Source organism: Monocercomonoides exilis (assembly GCF_001643675.1).
Source record: "Monocercomonoides exilis strain PA203 chromosome Unknown scaffold62-463630, whole genome shotgun sequence".
NCBI lineage: Eukaryota > Preaxostyla > Oxymonadida > Polymastigidae > Monocercomonoides > Monocercomonoides exilis.
In genome coordinates, this window is record NW_027150607.1 from 322,448 (window position 1) to 337,917 (window position 15,470).

The 15,470-nt window shown below is 37.4% G+C and overlaps 6 protein-coding genes across 6 annotated transcripts; 3 read left to right on the forward strand and 3 right to left on the reverse strand.

Moving 5' to 3' along the window:
• The first annotated feature begins 82 nt into the window (after positions 1 to 82).
• Positions 83 to 3,684, forward strand: MONOS_1279 (uncharacterized protein). Its single transcript, XM_067865435.1, has 6 exons — positions 83 to 627; positions 699 to 780; positions 856 to 947; positions 1,059 to 1,126; positions 1,209 to 1,299; positions 1,396 to 3,684. The coding sequence occupies exons 1-6, from the start codon at positions 96 to 98 to the stop codon at positions 3,240 to 3,242; spliced, it is 2,712 nt and encodes a 903-aa protein (XP_067719488.1). The 5' UTR covers positions 83 to 95; the 3' UTR covers positions 3,243 to 3,684.
• Positions 3,685 to 3,953: 269 nt separating this feature from the next.
• MONOS_1278 (uncharacterized protein) lies at positions 3,954 to 6,666 on the reverse strand (the record flags this gene model as incomplete). Its single annotated transcript, XM_067865424.1, has 4 exons — positions 3,954 to 5,516; positions 5,623 to 5,748; positions 5,911 to 6,602; positions 6,663 to 6,666. 4 exons carry the CDS (start codon positions 6,664 to 6,666, stop codon positions 3,954 to 3,956), a joined length of 2,385 nt encoding a protein of 794 aa, XP_067719489.1.
• A 1,068-nt stretch (positions 6,667 to 7,734) lies between these two features.
• On the reverse strand, positions 7,735 to 8,836 carry MONOS_1277 (putative protein tyrosine phosphatase type iva protein 1; the record flags this gene model as incomplete). Its single annotated transcript, XM_067865415.1, has 4 exons — positions 8,791 to 8,836; positions 8,605 to 8,672; positions 8,354 to 8,531; positions 7,735 to 8,289 (listed from the first exon to the last, which is right to left on the reverse strand). The coding sequence occupies exons 1-4, from the start codon at positions 8,818 to 8,820 to the stop codon at positions 7,735 to 7,737; spliced, it is 831 nt and encodes a 276-aa protein (XP_067719490.1). The 5' UTR covers positions 8,821 to 8,836.
• A 4-nt stretch (positions 8,837 to 8,840) lies between these two features.
• Positions 8,841 to 10,999, forward strand: MONOS_1276 (putative peptidase C69). Its single transcript, XM_067865404.1, has 4 exons — positions 8,841 to 8,975; positions 9,105 to 9,135; positions 9,193 to 9,264; positions 9,331 to 10,999. The coding sequence occupies exons 1-4, from the start codon at positions 8,881 to 8,883 to the stop codon at positions 10,819 to 10,821; spliced, it is 1,689 nt and encodes a 562-aa protein (XP_067719491.1). The 5' UTR covers positions 8,841 to 8,880; the 3' UTR covers positions 10,822 to 10,999.
• Positions 11,000 to 11,631: 632 nt separating this feature from the next.
• Positions 11,632 to 12,447, forward strand: MONOS_1275 (putative Uncharacterized transposase-like protein; the record flags this gene model as incomplete). The annotated part of the gene is made up of 1 exon (XM_067865394.1): positions 11,632 to 12,447. The coding sequence occupies one exon, from the start codon at positions 11,632 to 11,634 to the stop codon at positions 12,445 to 12,447; it is 816 nt and encodes a 271-aa protein (XP_067719492.1).
• Positions 12,448 to 12,844: 397 nt separating this feature from the next.
• MONOS_1274 (putative DDE superfamily endonuclease) lies at positions 12,845 to 14,581 on the reverse strand (the record flags this gene model as incomplete). Its single annotated transcript, XM_067865384.1, has 4 exons — positions 12,845 to 13,305; positions 13,413 to 13,538; positions 13,633 to 14,315; positions 14,559 to 14,581. 4 exons carry the CDS (start codon positions 14,579 to 14,581, stop codon positions 12,845 to 12,847), a joined length of 1,293 nt encoding a protein of 430 aa, XP_067719493.1.
• Positions 14,582 to 15,470: the final 889 nt, after the last annotated feature.

Consider the following 15,470-nt stretch of genomic DNA (forward strand, 5'->3'; position numbering starts at 1 on the left):
AAACATATTGTAACGATTATGAACTATTCAGAGTGATAATTGAACTTTTTGAAATAATCAAGATTATATCTGTAAAGGGCATAAAGATCATAAACATGAATTCTTTTCAACACTTGATCTGCTTACTTTTCTTGCTAGTGAGTAGTGATTATGACGTTAACACTTGGAAGCAAATTGAAGGAACTGGAATTTACAGGAGAGATCACACTTTGACATATATCGACAAGGATCATATTTATCTTTTTGGTGGAACTGATAACGAAGGAAAGCGAACAAATACACTTTTTAAATTGAATGGAGAAACCTTTGAAAGATTAGTCCCTGGAGGCGAAGCTCCAACGCCTCGTTCAAGACACGAATGCTGCCGTGTGATGCTGGAAGATAATTCGATCGGAATGATGGTATACGGAGGCGTTGATGATGTTGGAAAGCCACTTGGCGATGCATATATTTTGAAAGAGAAAGGAGGAACATATACATGGGAGCAACACATGTATAATCTAGGTGCCAGATACTATCATTCAATGTGCGAAGATGTTGCAAATGAAATAGCCATCATGTTTGGAGGAGTCATTAATGTCAATGAAAATGAAGAATATTCGAGTTCCCTTTTCGTATTTGAAACAAGTTTGAATGATGCATTTTTCTTGGATTTCACAATCATTTTATTAAATTTTATTTCCTGTTGATCACTACAGATACTCAATCATGGAAGGAATCTACACCAACTGATAAAAGTCTTTTGCCTCCAAGATCGCAAAATGATTTGACATTCGACGAGTATTTTTCTGATTCTGTTTTGTTGGATCTGATCAAAATATTTAAATATTTTTTCAAAAATATTGTATAATATAGGAAGCACACTACCACTGAATGGTGGTTTCATCTGTCTGGCGGTAGAAGCGAAAAGCCTGGTGATAACATAAATATTTGGAAACTTACGCTTGGTTTGTTTTATTTAACGAATAAATCCTTTCACCGGTGAGTATTTTAATATTAATTATCATGTTTTTAAATATTACGAAATGAATTGGTTACAACCTCATTTGATAATTTAGAAAAAGATGGAGACAAATGGAAGCACACTTGGTCAATAGTGTCTTATGTTCCAAAAACTCTGCCTGCTGTATGATTATTATTGACTTTTAAAGATATTAAAAATTTTTTGTAAAAAAATGTGAAATTGTTTTTTCTTTATCTTTCTTTAGAGATATTCACATCATTGCCATCAAATTGGTCCATCGCTGTTCCTGTGGGGAGGAACTTCAGGAACTCCAACATTTTCTATTGTTAACACTGGTTTGTCAATTCACAAATGAGTTCATTGCTTGTTTTTAATATTGCTTTTATAATTCTGTAAATTTTATTTTAATAAAAACTAATTTTTACACTCAGATGAGCAAACATGGTCAGAGCAAACTGCACAATCACTTACAATTCCACCTGTTCTGATTTACTTCGCCTCCTGCTTTGACGACAACAATAACCGTGTGATAATTCAGGGGGGTATCGACATCAACTCTGGCACAGAGAATCCTGTGGATTCGTTGTGGATATACCAGTGCGATGTGTGCTCCAGCCACCCTCATTGCAAGGAATGCTTTACCGACCACAGCGCCACTTGCGTTTGGTGCTCCAGCAAAGGCAGATGCATTGCAGCAACTGAGGATAAAGTTCCGTTGTATGAAACTTGCTCTGTTGCTGTGACTGAGCAAGGGAAATGTCTTCAAGATTTTGTGTCGTGCCGCGAGCTTACCACCTGCGAACAGTGTGCAAATGCAGCGAGGTGCGGGTGGTGCCAGGAGATGTCTGGATATCCGGGGTATGTGTATGGCTGCTTTGAAGGAACAGCCACAGCACCATTTTTGGGATCGTGCCGCGCGTGGGCAGGACAGGTTGCCACATGCAATGATGTGAAGACAGAACTGAATGTGTACAACCCAACTCCTTTCATGGACATCACATACGGAACAAAGGAGTTTTTGGGGTGGTACACAAATGGGATTGCAACTGAGTCTGTTCACTATGTGATATACTTTGATTTGAATGGGGAAAATAAAACATTGTCAGCAAAAGCAGACAGCGATGGGCAGATTCTGCTTGAGACACCTTTTGGAACAGAAGGACTCGGCACAATTACATTCCGAGAGTGGAGTGAACAAGGACCAGGAAACGAGATTCTGTCATTTACTGTGAACGTGGTGAAGCCAAAGTCGAAGTTCTACTATCCAACTAAAGGCGAGAAGATCACTGAATCCCATTATGACATTTCATGGGATGTGAACTTTATGATGGAGTATGTGACGTTGAATCTTCTGAAGGGAGATACTGTCATTCAGACTTTGATGAGCTCGGGACAGAACTTCGGGTCATACCCATGGCTGATTGACGATCATGTCCTTGAATCTGGAAAGGACTACAGCCTTCAGCTGATCTGGAACTACGGCACAGAGATCCAGCACAAGCCTGTTATTGCAACTTCGGAGAAATTTGAGCTTCAAATCCAGCCGACTACTTATACCATCACAGCTCCCAAGAAAGGCGATCCAATAACTCCTGGTGAGTTCCTCACAATCAAATGGACTTCAAACAGAATGCCGTCGAAGTCAGTGCTGTATTTGATGCTGGGCAATGACAAAGAGAATGCTGAGGTCGTTCAGACGATCGCAGAAGATCTGGGTGTGGATGACACCGAAGCCAAGTGGATGGTGAATGTGGGGCGGGACAGCGATCACTACTTCTTCCGCATTGAGAACGGCCTCCACACAATTCACGGCGACAGCGAGTTCTTCCCTATTCGTGCATCGCGTGTGACAGTGTCGCTGACGAAGCTTGACAACCCGTCTTCTATCAATTTCTTCTCAGGTGACTTGGTCGAAGCCAGCTGGAAGTATGTTGGAGGCAAGTCTCACTTCACCGTCTGGATGGAAGGCTTCACAGGAGACAACATCAAAGTGTCTGGCACCCTTTCTGAAGACACTCGCAACTTCAAGTTCAAACTGCCCGGAGAAATCCGCACGGGTGACTTGTACACAGTGCATGTGAGTGCGTACGAGTTCTTCCACGGAATCAACGGCTCCAGCTCCCCGTTCCATGTGTTTGCGCCAGGTGCACTGCCTGTTGTGTCTACTGGTGGCATCGTCTTTACTGTTATCGTCGGTGTTGCCACTGTTGCATTCGCTTTCCTGTTCTACTTCTGTTGGTATAAACGGAGCAGACTGGGAGGCTTCCAACAGATTTAGAGTTTCTATATGCCACACACAATCTTTGCGAAATGTTTTTATAACAAAATTGATTTGCAAATATGCAAACTTCTTATCTTACAAATCAATCAAGGTGTTTTTTCATTTGAACATCCATTGCCTCGTGTACTTTCTGTCTAATAAATTTTTAATTATCAATTTTTTTGCTATTTCTGCTGTTACGTCTGGAGATCGTTCTTTTTCATTCCGCTTTTCTATTTCTTTCTTCGAGTTGAGTTGAGTTTGCTGCAGAGAAGCTGAACAATTCAGCTTCTTTGCTCATTCTATCTGTCGAGTTTGAGTGCACTGCTGTATCTGAAGTCTAACATCTCATCTTTATTCTCTGCTTAACAATTCTTGAATCGCCCTGCTCTTCTTTCTTGCATTGCATCAAGTATGTATCAACAAAGCTTTTAATGTGACGAAAAATAAAAAGTACTCTTTTTTTTTCCTCCACAAAAAGAATGAACAACATGGCAATTGTTCTCTTCAAAAACAAGGGAAAATAAAAAGAAATAAATAAAATAAAAAAGCGGAAAAGACTCAACAAAAATAGCTCAACGATAAATGCGAAATTAAACGCAAAAATATAAAAAAACACAATGAATGCATATTTTAAACAGATTCATTTTTATAGATGAAGGCTAATATCATACAAAAGGGGCAGTTATTTAATAGAATAATATATGACAGATAACGAAGGTAGTCACTTCACCATTGAGGTTGAGAAGACGAAGACTGTGAATTCTGTTGTGGTTGAGATTGCAACTGTGTTTGAGGCTGTGTTGGCTGCAGTGCTTGAGCAAAGGGAATGAAAGGCGAAGAAGATGGCATAGACACAAAAGGTGAGGCAGCAGCAAAGAGAGGAGGGGACAGTGAGGATGAAGAAGACGTGGATGAAAAAGAAGAAGATTGCAATTGGTTGAAGAAAGGAGAAGTGGCTGATGAAAGTTGAGGTTGAGGTTGTATCTGTGTTTGGGGTGAAGTGGAAGATGCTGAGAGTGAATAGGAAGGGAAGGCTGTCTGGTTGATGTGTGAGGCTGATGAAGTGGGCAGAGAGGGTGGCTGATGAGATGGAAATGGCTGCGAAAAAGCGGGTGGAGAAAACATCTGCTGCGAAGTTGCTGGCAGAGTTGGGGTGGATGTCGGATTGAGCTGCGAAGGAGAGGATTGGAATGAATAAGAAGGTGGAAATGAAGAAGAAGATGGAGACGTTGATGAAGAAGTGGAAGTGGAAGAAGGCAAAGGTGTTTGTGTCTGCAATGGCTGTGCTGCTGGCTGGTTCTTCTGAGCCATCGACGGAGAGTTCTGTGATTGCCTTCTGAAGTTGCCTTCGTTTGTGTCCATTTCATCGTCGCTTTCTTCCAACTGGTCTAAAAACTCGCTCACGATCCGCTTTGCCAGCACGCGAATGTTCTTCGACTTGACTTTGGGATGGGAAAGGGCGCGGATGAAGTTGGCAGCGTCTGTCATGTCGAGCTCAGCCAGCATTCGGTTGCCGCGGTACACTCGGAACGTCTCCTGGAACTCGGCAAAAGTGCGAGAGGGAAGCGAAGAAATAAAAGAAGAGGAAGAAGGGGCAGAAGGGATAGAAGGAGAAGAGGTGGGTGGGCTGAGAGAAGGAAATGGGGAAGGAGCAGATGTTGAGGTGGAAGAGGAGAAAGGGTTGGAAGAAGAGGCTGTTGAGAAAACATTTGTGGATTGTGCTGACAAGTCAGAAGAAGGTGTCATGAATGAAGCTGACTGGGCTGGTTGCTTTTGCTGAGGAAGTGCAGAAGTTTGTGGAGCAGACGAGATGAGCGAGCGAGAAAGCTGCGAAAGGTCGTCTTCGAGGTCAGAGACAAACGGGATGGGGAAATACGGCACAGGAAGGATGCCTTCGTCGATGAGCCGCTGCTCCTCGCTGCCGAACACGAGCAGCTTGTAGATGATCTTCAGCATGTTCTTCACGAACTCCTTGTCTCGCACAGGGAAGTAGTGGCAGAAGATGGTCATGACCTGTCTGTTGGCCACCTCCTGCTTCAGCTGCGCTCGGCTGCCCAGCACGTTCGACACAATAATCGCAGCCTCCTTTCGCGTCAGGCCGTATTTGTTGAAGTCTTTCAGTGCTGCCACCGCCACATCCAGCCCTCCCGCAGCCACAAGCGCCGCGGTGTGCTCGTCTTCTCCGGCGGCGATGTTCGTCAGCGTCCACATCGCCTTGCGCGAAACAGATGGAATCTCATTCTGGGCAAGGCGGATGATCGGAGGGAGGCCATTTAGTTGGATGATGCGCTGAAAATATTTGGCAAGTCAATTTTAAAAAAATAAAAACAGAATTAATAAATGATATAAATAAAATTTATGATTTATTTATGACATAATGTCAGTAACGGCATACGCTGATTGCGTCGCTTCCACTCCATGCCAGCTGCCCAATGATGGTCAATGCACTCATCACAGCATTCGACAACTTCTTCGAAAGCAGTCGTATCAAAGTGGGAAGACAGTTTGATTCAAAAATCATCTGAATGGTTTGGAAAACACATCGATTTAGTGACATTTCAGATGAAAATATCAATTGGCACAATAACACAAATTCCATTAGCAGTATAACACAAAGATAGAATGAATAAGAAAAATAATTTCAAAAAATAAAGCAAAAAATAAGCCAAATAAAAAACCATACAGGAAATGTGCGTATGTCGAGTGAAGCGACAGACTCGACGACGTTGAGGCTGTCATGGCGGAGATTCACATTGGAGCTGTTGATGAAGGAGCAGCAGATCGGAATGGCTCTGTGGAGATCTTTGTTGAATGAGTCGCTCTTCGCAATGCCCACAAGAATGAAGACTGCATTCTGAATAAGTCCCAGCGTCATCTGCATCTGTGTTGCTTTCCCTTCTTCCTGAATCATCCTCGTCTCTGTCATCTTTGCCTTTCCAGTCAGACTCGTTTCGCCTGCCATTCCCATTTCGTAGTTGTCCATCGCATCTGAAAGCGAAGATGATGCTGCCGTCTCCCCAAATGCAGGAAAGTTTGCAGTCATGCGATGTGCTTGGTCCATTTCAATCAAAGGTTCGGTGGTTGATTGAGTCTGTGTCGACGGAACGGAGGAGGAAGAAGCTTTCATTCCATCATCGTCGGACTTTTGCGAGAAAAGAATAGCTGAAGAGTCAACAAGCATGTCAACAACTTTCTTTGTTACGCCTGTTGAAGTTAAATATTTGGCTATTTCAGGACTGTCTCCAGCTAAATTTCCTAGCAGCCAGAATGCTGTTTCTTGTACTTTTAGAAAGGGAGAATCCATCAAGCGCAATACCGGATGATAAATATCCGAAAATACTAATTTTTTTATGAGTTCATGCGATCCAGCGCAAACTGGGAATGAAAAGAATTTGGTATTTATTACATAAGTACGAATATATGCTCAATAAATACCCATATTAGTTAAGCACCAAAGAGATTCATATTGCATTTCAGGGCGATTATCGTTCAACAAAAATTTCACTAAATATGCTCTAAAATCGTGATTATAAAGGGTTTCAATTTGATTGTGTTTTTCTACGAAGAGCAGATAAGTTGCAGAAAATAACATAATGCCAAACTAGATGACACAGATTTTCGAATTGCACGCATCGCTGAATACGATTCTTCTGGATCTTGAGAATCCAGTTTCTCCATCAGTTTTGGAATTGTGGCAGTCTTCAAAATTAAAGAGAACATATTGAAGTGAAGAAGCACTAATGATATATTTTTAATAAAATACCAAAGTTTTAATCATTTCCAATGTACTATCATCACTGGTAAGACGGCGATGCTTTTTTAGAATAGATAATCTTCTATCATCTCTCATTTCAAAAGATTCATCTTTTCTTTGACAATGAAAATCTTCTTGATCCCGTTCGCTTCCGAATTCTCGAAAACGATTTGACGCCCTTGATTCTCTACTCCAGTAGATTGGACTGTCAGGATCAGTTTCAATCATAAAAACATATTACTTGTGGGAGAGATCGATTTTCCAAAAATGATGAATTCATGATTGACAAAAATATTATTAACAAGTTTGTTTGATAAAAAGCATTACCATCATTTCTGTTTACCTTCCATATTATAAATATATTCTATTCATTTTCTGTAAATGAAAGGTGAAATAAAAATTTTTACTCCGTAAGCAAGCTTGCATCAATTTTTAACAATAAATGCAAACTTAATAATATTGCATATGAGCAACAACAAGTAATAGCTGTAAAGATACATTAAAATGAGAGTTGGAGAAAAGAATATGAAAGAAACTGAATACAAAGAAATTTTCTATAATAATGAATCTGTGTGAAAAATACCACTAAAACAAAGTCGAAAATACAAATAACAAAAACAATAACTTTAAACGTAAAATAAACAAAAATTGACAATGCACAAAAGAAGATTCAAAGCAAAACATCTATAAGCTAAAAGGACTAAAAAAACTTAAAATAATAAATGTTTTTAATGAAGTATAAAAAGATAATTATTAAACTATTACGCAGCCACCCCCAACACTTGAATTTGCTTTTTTTGTGCCTCTCTTTATGGGCTTCCATTCAAGAACGTATTTTGCTTGCTTTGCATTCAAAGCACCTCTTCTTTTTTCTCTTATGGAAGCTATAGCCTGTGCATTATCTACTCCATATTGAATCATTGCAAGAGCCACGAGAAGAGGCGCCCTGCCAAGACCTGCCACGCAATGAATTGTAATCACAGGCATATCGGAAACTGATGATGCTTGAGGAGATGGAGAAATAGAAGCAGGGTCAGTGGCTGGTGGAGTTGGTGAGGTTTGTGGATGAGGCAAAGGTGAAGGTGTACTTGACGGAGAAGGAGACGCAGATGAAATGTTTGTGGATGATGAAGTGATTGAAGTGGTAGAAGCCGAAGCAAAAGCAGATCCATCTTGTTTAGATGAAGTGTCAGTAAAAATAATTTGTTGTGATTGAGAATGAGACATTTGATTTTGACTCAATGTCTTTTGAGACACTTTCACAGAAGAAAAGATATCTGGTCGTAATCCTTCCAACAAATCAAACCACTAAAATAGTAATCGATTTTGATTTAAAAAATAGGCTTAATTTCATAATTTAATGAACGCATACATCTGTTAAAATCCATTTTGGTGGAATTGATCCATCAGGAAAATACCAATCATAAACGCTAACTCCTGATTCTTTAAGCATGCCTATCTCATAAGTTGGTTCGCAAACTCTGATCAAATGATGGGAATGATACTTTTCCAGAGTACGTTTAAAATTTGGTAATGTTTCGGTTGTTGGACTGACAAATAACGAAAAAATAAGTTTTTACAAATATAATTGTTATTTATCGATAAATAATAATGCATCCTTACCAATCAGTTATAAAAAAGTTCCAGTAAGGTCCTTTTATTAAAGATCCTCCGACAGTTCCGCCGGCAGTCTGCAATTGTTAACAATAAACATTTTATTTACAAAAAATGAGCAAAAATGACAATTACAAATATGAATTTAATATACATATTTTTAATGCAATAATTAAAAATGTATTTATTGCATACATATGAAAGAGGTTGCCGACGCACAGTCATTTATGAAAATGATCTTAAAAATGGGCATTCGGATCAGTTTTAGTTATTGATTGTTAGAACATGTTTTTGTTGTTTTCTGCATTATTGGTATCACTAACTCACAGCTGCTCAGACTTGATTGTTGGAAAGACTGCATCAGCAACAGGTCATCCAATGTTTGCAATTAATTGAGTATTGATAATATGAATTCTGCATTTTCTTTTTATGACTTTTTGTATTTATTTACATATTAATGGTCATGTGGGAAATGCACATATTTTGTAAATGAAAAAATTAATGAATAGGTTTTCGTACGCAGCAGATTCTCGCTCATTGGTTTGAGAAAATCTTTTTCATTGTTTTTCTTATCTTTTGCATCTAAATTTTTTAAAGTATGGAGATCTACATTTTTCTCCTGCTGCAAAGCATGATCCAACTGTAGATAAAAGAAAAATATATGAATGGGTAAGAAATTCAATTTCAATTATTGTAATATTAATTTTTTTATAAACAATAATTTTCATTCAAAAGGACACGGGATTATACCTTGGAGAGATTGATGAAGTTGCTGAAACATATAATGTTGTTGGAAATATGAATGAATTTAGTCTTGCCATTGGAGAATCAACATGGGGAACTCAAAGAGGTGGTACTTTCTTTGAAAAAGACGAAGATAAACTTGGAAAGATTGATTATGGAAGCCTTATTTATGTTGCATTGGAAAGATCACGAAATTGCGCGGAAGCTATTGAATGCATAACTCACTTAGCATCAACAATGGGATATGCATCCGAAGGTGAATCATTTTCCATTGCTGATCCAAATGAAGTTTGGATTTTAGAGCTTGTTGGAAAGGCAGATCTTGAAAGAGAACCAGACGATGATGAATTAGTTGCATGGGTTGCTATGAAAATTCCTGATGATTGCATTAGTGGGCATGCAAATCAAGCAAGAATTAATAAAATCATTTTGAATGATGAGACACAGTGCAAATACGGAAAGCATACAATAAGTTTTGCGCGCAAGCATAATTGGTTTGATTCGCAAAATGACGAAGAATTTGACTTCGCCAAGGCTTATGGACCTGTTAACTTTTCCGGTGCGCGCCATTGCGATGCTCGTGTCTGGTCTTTCTTCAAGAAAATGCAGATACCAGGAATGGATGATTTTGCTGACTATGTTAAAGGGGACCATACCAAACAAAGAATGGAGCTGTATTACAAACTTCCTGAGGGTATGAAAGTATCCGTTGAGGATATCGAAGAAGCGATGGGAAATCACTTTGAAGGAACTATTCTTGATATGACTGAGACTTTTGATGTGGGAGGTGGGGCTTGGTCTTGCCCTTATCGTATCCCGCCTCTTAGCTGGGAAGTTGAAGGAAAGACATATTGCAATGAACGTCCTATTGGAACTCAACAGACAGCTTGGTCCTTCATTGCAGAATGCCGCGAAGTTAACGAAAACAACCCGCTTGGTGGTTTGTTCTGGTTTGGTACAGACGATGCTGCTACATCTGTGCACATTCCTTTCTACACTTCAGTTAAAAAGCTTCCCCAGTGCCTTTTCGACAACTCAGTCGATTTGAATCATTTCTCGTATCACTCGATGTTCTGGGTGTCCAACTTGGTGGCGAATTTTGCTTACACCAACTACAAAAAAATGAAGCCTGAAATAGACGAAAAGAGAAGAGATTATCATAACTATTTCCTGGAGGAAGTTAAAGCTGCCGATGAAGAAATTAGTCGCATTGCAAGAGACGAAAGCATAGATGCAGCCATTGACTACGCAAATGCTTTGAACAACGAATGGGCAGAAATGTTGTGTTCTGAATGGTACGGCTTGTGGATTGATCAATTCATGAGATACAAAGATTTTGCGATGCTTACCCCAATTTCAGAAAAGAGGGATCCATTGGTTGAAGACATGCATTATCCAAAAACTTGGTTAGATCTAATCGCAAAGCACACAGGCACACATTATCTTCTTAACCAGCCAGCTAATGACAAAAAAAGCCAATAGAAAAATGAATTTTTTAATATTTATTTCTAAGAGAAATTTTTAACATTTTAGTATTTTATTCTTCATATTTCTTGATCTAAACTCTATCTTGTCAAATAAATTTTAAGAGTGATAAATTATCATATTACTTTCATTTGATAAAAATATTGATAAACAAATTAAAAAGTTTTTTAAAAGAGAAATAGATAAAAATAATTAAATCTCTCAAAAAGAAATTGCCCCAGGTCGGTTTCGATCCAACTACCTGCAGATCTTCAGTCTGACACTCTACCAATTGAGCTACTAGGGCTTATGCGTAGAGAAACAAAAACGATATGTCCATGTCATAACGTATTGTGAATGCCAAATCATTTTTTATCACATTATTTCTACGTAATTAATTCATAACGGGGCAAAATGAAAGTATATTGGAACTCTCAATTTTGCACAAAAAAATAGTGAAAGTCATTTACGTTATATATTGATTCAATGTGCAAATTTTCAGCTATCGGAAAGTCTTTTTAAGAAGTTTAAAAAAACATGGAAAAGTCAAAAAAATTCTAATCTATGGTTTATGATCAAAAAAGTTTAATGGCAAGATCTGAAGAGGAAAAAAATAGTCAAACAGTATTTCTATTGTATACGATCTTCCATGATAAAGAAGAAACGTGGAATTGGTTTTTCAAACGTTTTCAAGAGTTCGCTACCAAGGATTGCCCTAAATGCAGAAGCAAAAGGAGAATCAGGGAGGAAACAGAAGGTTACAAATATCTTTGGTGTCAAACTTGCCGAAAAAAAACCTCAATATTTAAAAATTCCGTATTTTCCAAAATGGAACTACCAACGAATATAGTTTTGCAGATTCTATTGTTCTATTGGATTGGAATTGGATTAAAACAAATTCATTTGCTGACGGGTGTTTCATATCCAACTATTGGTGACTGGACAAGCGTTGTGAGAGTTGTGTGTACACAAATTTGGAACGAAACGATGCCGAAATTAGGAGAACCGGGAAAATACGTCGAAATAGATGAGGCTGTTTGGAGGAGAAGGAAATATGGAAGAGGAAGAAAGAAGGATTTGCTGTGGATTTTCGGAGGAGTTGAGAGGAAGGAAGGAGGAGGAGCTGGAACAAATTTTGTTATCATCGTGCCAGACAGGAAAAAAGAAACATTGATCCCTATTATTCAAGAAAGGATATTAGCAGGCGCAACAATTATTAGTGATGAATGGAAAAGCTATAATTGTCTGAAACATATTGGTTATGAACATATAACGGTCTGTCATAAAAGGAACTTCAAAGATCCAGAAACCGGAGCATGTACCAATACAGTTGAAGGGTTGTGGAGTCATTTAAGAGCGTTTTTTCCAAAGCATGGAGTAAGGAAAACATTCATTGCTGATTGTTTATCCATGTGGCTTGTTCAAAGGAATCTTAAACCAAGTTTTGCTGATATTTTGCAAAAAATGATTCATTTTATTCCAGAAGAAAAACCCATTATTGCTGATGAAGAAATTGATTTTTCAGAAAATGAAGAAATTCCTGATGCTGACGATATACTGCATGGGCCGCGTGATGATGAAAAAGAAGAAGATTCAAATAGCGTTGATGACGGAGAGGATGCTTCTAATTATTCTGATGAATAAGCAGAAATTTTCATTTGATCAGCTTGAATAAAAAATTATTGAAAGTTTTTTTTAACGTTTTCCGACAACTTTTTTCACATTTCAATACTTTATAAACACAAAAGAAATCAATAGAAACAAGAATAATTATAATTTGAAAGTTCCGATATTCTTTTGATTTGCCGATGGGAAAAGTATTGGAGAAAAAACAAACGTAATAAATAAAAGAATTTAAGAAAAGATATTAATTCCAATGAAAAAGATGTAAAGGACAATTTTTTAAGAACTGTTAACATTCAAAAGATACTCGAGAACAGTTTGCTTGTGTTGGCATTGTTTAGTACTGGGCTCTTTTTGATTCTTGCAGGATTTTGCTGGTGCTTTTGCAATACACAAACAATCGTTATCAGGAGTCTGGCTATGTTCTGTTTGAATAAACTGAGTGAAAGAAGGAGGATGGATGTATGAATGATGATAGGTCTTTTTCTTTGAAGGCATTAATTGTTCCAGATTGAGAGATCGTGGTCGCGATAATGAACTTGAATATTTTTTGCTTTCCCAATGTTGGTTGAGACGAACGAAAACTTGGATGAGTTTCAATTGTACTTGACGTTGATGGAAGAGAAAAAATTGAAGGTGGAGAAGAAGTTAAATGAGAGGTATTAGTGGAAGTTACTCCTTCATTCATAAATGTCTCTTGTGATGATTGCAACTCAGATGAATGAGAAGGTGTTGTTTGATCCGAAATAAGAATTGTTGTTAGAGGTTGTGGAGAAGTAGATGAAGCTTGTTGTGTTGTTGATGAAGATGAGGTTTCATTTAAAGAAGAAGAAAGGTTTTGCATAGGTGGGAATATAACAGAAGAAGAATTAGCTGATGCTGAAGTTAGAAAAGAAGAATTATATGAGAAAAAAGTTGTTTGGCAGACTTCCATTGATTAGGAAGAAGCCATTTCAAAGAAAAATCAATGTTGTTGGAAACAAAACCTTCATCGCTTTCAGAAATCGACGGAATTCGAGTATCTTCATTCAAAGTTGTTACCACTTTTTGATCTCCGCTGGTTTTGCTATTTTTTTCATTGATCTGAATTTCTTGCTCAGTTGAAACATCACCTGAATAAAAAAATAAATATGGTATATGAAAAAAATAAAAATTTAATTGTTAATATAAATAAAGTCAATATGGGTAAAATATGAAAATTCAAACTATCTTCAAGTGCATGTAAAGATGTTACTCTTGAAGTTGGAATTGAACTTGGATTTAGTCGATTAAGTAATCTGGCTCTGTATTTTTCATTTGCTAGTTCCTTTTTCTGTCTTTTTTCCTCAACTTTTGCAATTAGATCAGAGAGGAAAAGTTGATTAGCCTCAAAATCTGCCTCCGATAATGGGTTTTGCAATATGTGATAATTTGTTAAACAGCATGCAACGTAAAAGTATTCAGCAATTGAAGAAATCTTTAAGGGCCAAGGTCGACGAAATATTGTGAATAATGTTTTCAAACGACCAAAAAAGCGTTCGACGTTTACTCTATGTGCTGCAAGCTCTGGTGTCCCTACAGGTTTGGTAATTATTGCTCCCAATTCACTTTTTGCACCAACATAAGCCGAATCTGCCATGATTTTTCCTCCATCCAAACGTGCTGCGAACTGAGAGTAATGCTCACGAAACACGACATAGTCGTGAACTGCTCCGCCATGAACCTTGCTGACTGTACTTGCAGTTCCTGTTTTTGGATTCACTCCCACTTCAACTTTTACACAATAAATTTTGTGCTTTCCACTGAAACAATCGCTTCCACAATTAAATTCTTTTCCTGTTTTGTTTACCGGAAAAACTGAACAATCAAAAACAAGTGCCACCTCCTCCGTTCCACGAATTCTGTCAGGTCTATACGTGAGAAATACATCAGATAAAGAGACTTTGATGGATTGCAAGATCGAATGAATAAGTCGAATAGTTGCATCTTGTTTTTAAAGAAAAGGTGAGGTAATGAGATGAGAAACTGTTGGTGATCCAAAATGAAAAAAATTTAATAACAAGAATAACTGATAATCCAATTTTTCAATGACTCTGCGTTTCCCCGGATGAGGGTATATCTCAGGTTGAACAAGACGAACAAGAAGATCAAACTCACTCTTTGTGAAACCAGTCATTCTGAAAAAGCCCAAATCTTTGTTAGTGAATTTGGACAATGCGTTTTCAATCAATGACAGTTTCTTTTCTTCCTCTTTTTGATGAGTAATTTAGGAAGAGCATTTCTTTCTTCAACGTGAGTTAAAATTTCCAAAAAATTTGATTGACTCATTTTCAGATTAAGACAGAAAAAGCTGATTGAACGAACACATTATTCGGTAATTTTTTTGTGATCCCCTTGTCCCACTTTTTATTTAATTCATCGTGAATGAATCAAAACGTTTTGTCTATGAATTTTTTGTTTTTGCACTTGAAAAAAAGAGGTTGATGAAAACAATTACAATTGACAATAACACAACGTTTTAGTTCTAGCGTGTCAAGTGCCCGGGAATAATTCCCTTTTTAATTATTATAAAAGATCAATTAAAAATAAATCCCATTTTCGGTTTAAAAAAAAATAATCTTTGTGAGTTTTCTTACTTATAAAAACAAATTTGAGTGAAACAACTCAAATCTCAACAGTTCATTTGAACGTTAGTTATATTCTTTCTTTATTTTATTTACTAACTTCTTATTCTTTGATAATTGCTTTATCATATTTTTCATTCAATAAATTGATGAATCCAAACTAACGCAAAAACAACAGATGTAATTATTCACCACGATTCATGCAGAAGAATGAACAAATGAGTTTTCTTAAAAATAAACAAGTTTGTTAAGTTTAAATTGTTTTTACATAAAAATTGAGGTTGTATTTTGATTTTCTTATTGAATGAAAATATAAGCTTATATGAATGCTTTTATTTGTAATAAAGTTGCGAATTCTTTCCAGTAATAAGCAATATAAAGTCTAAACTGATATGTGCTCACGTGGCAGTTGAAAATCCAATAAGCAATCATTTCGCCCTT

Excerpts from the sequence above, each read along its gene's own strand:
- MONOS_1279 (XM_067865435.1), top strand. The coding sequence starts at position 96 with ATGAATTCTTTTCAACACTTGATCTGCTTACTTTTCTTGCTAGTGAGT. Across the intron at positions 781-855 it reads AATGATTTGACATTCGACGA|GAAGCACACTACCACTGAAT; the intron begins GTATTTTTCTGA and ends TGTATAATATAG. Across the intron at positions 1,300-1,395 it reads ATTTTCTATTGTTAACACTG|ATGAGCAAACATGGTCAGAG; the intron begins GTTTGTCAATTC and ends TTTTACACTCAG.
- MONOS_1276 (XM_067865404.1), top strand. The coding sequence starts at position 8,881 with ATGTTTTTGTTGTTTTCTGCATTATTGGTATCACTAACTCACAGCTGC. Across the intron at positions 9,136-9,192 it reads CAGCAGATTCTCGCTCATTG|TATGGAGATCTACATTTTTC; the intron begins GTTTGAGAAAAT and ends AATTTTTTAAAG. Across the intron at positions 9,265-9,330 it reads AAAGAAAAATATATGAATGG|GACACGGGATTATACCTTGG; the intron begins GTAAGAAATTCA and ends TTCATTCAAAAG.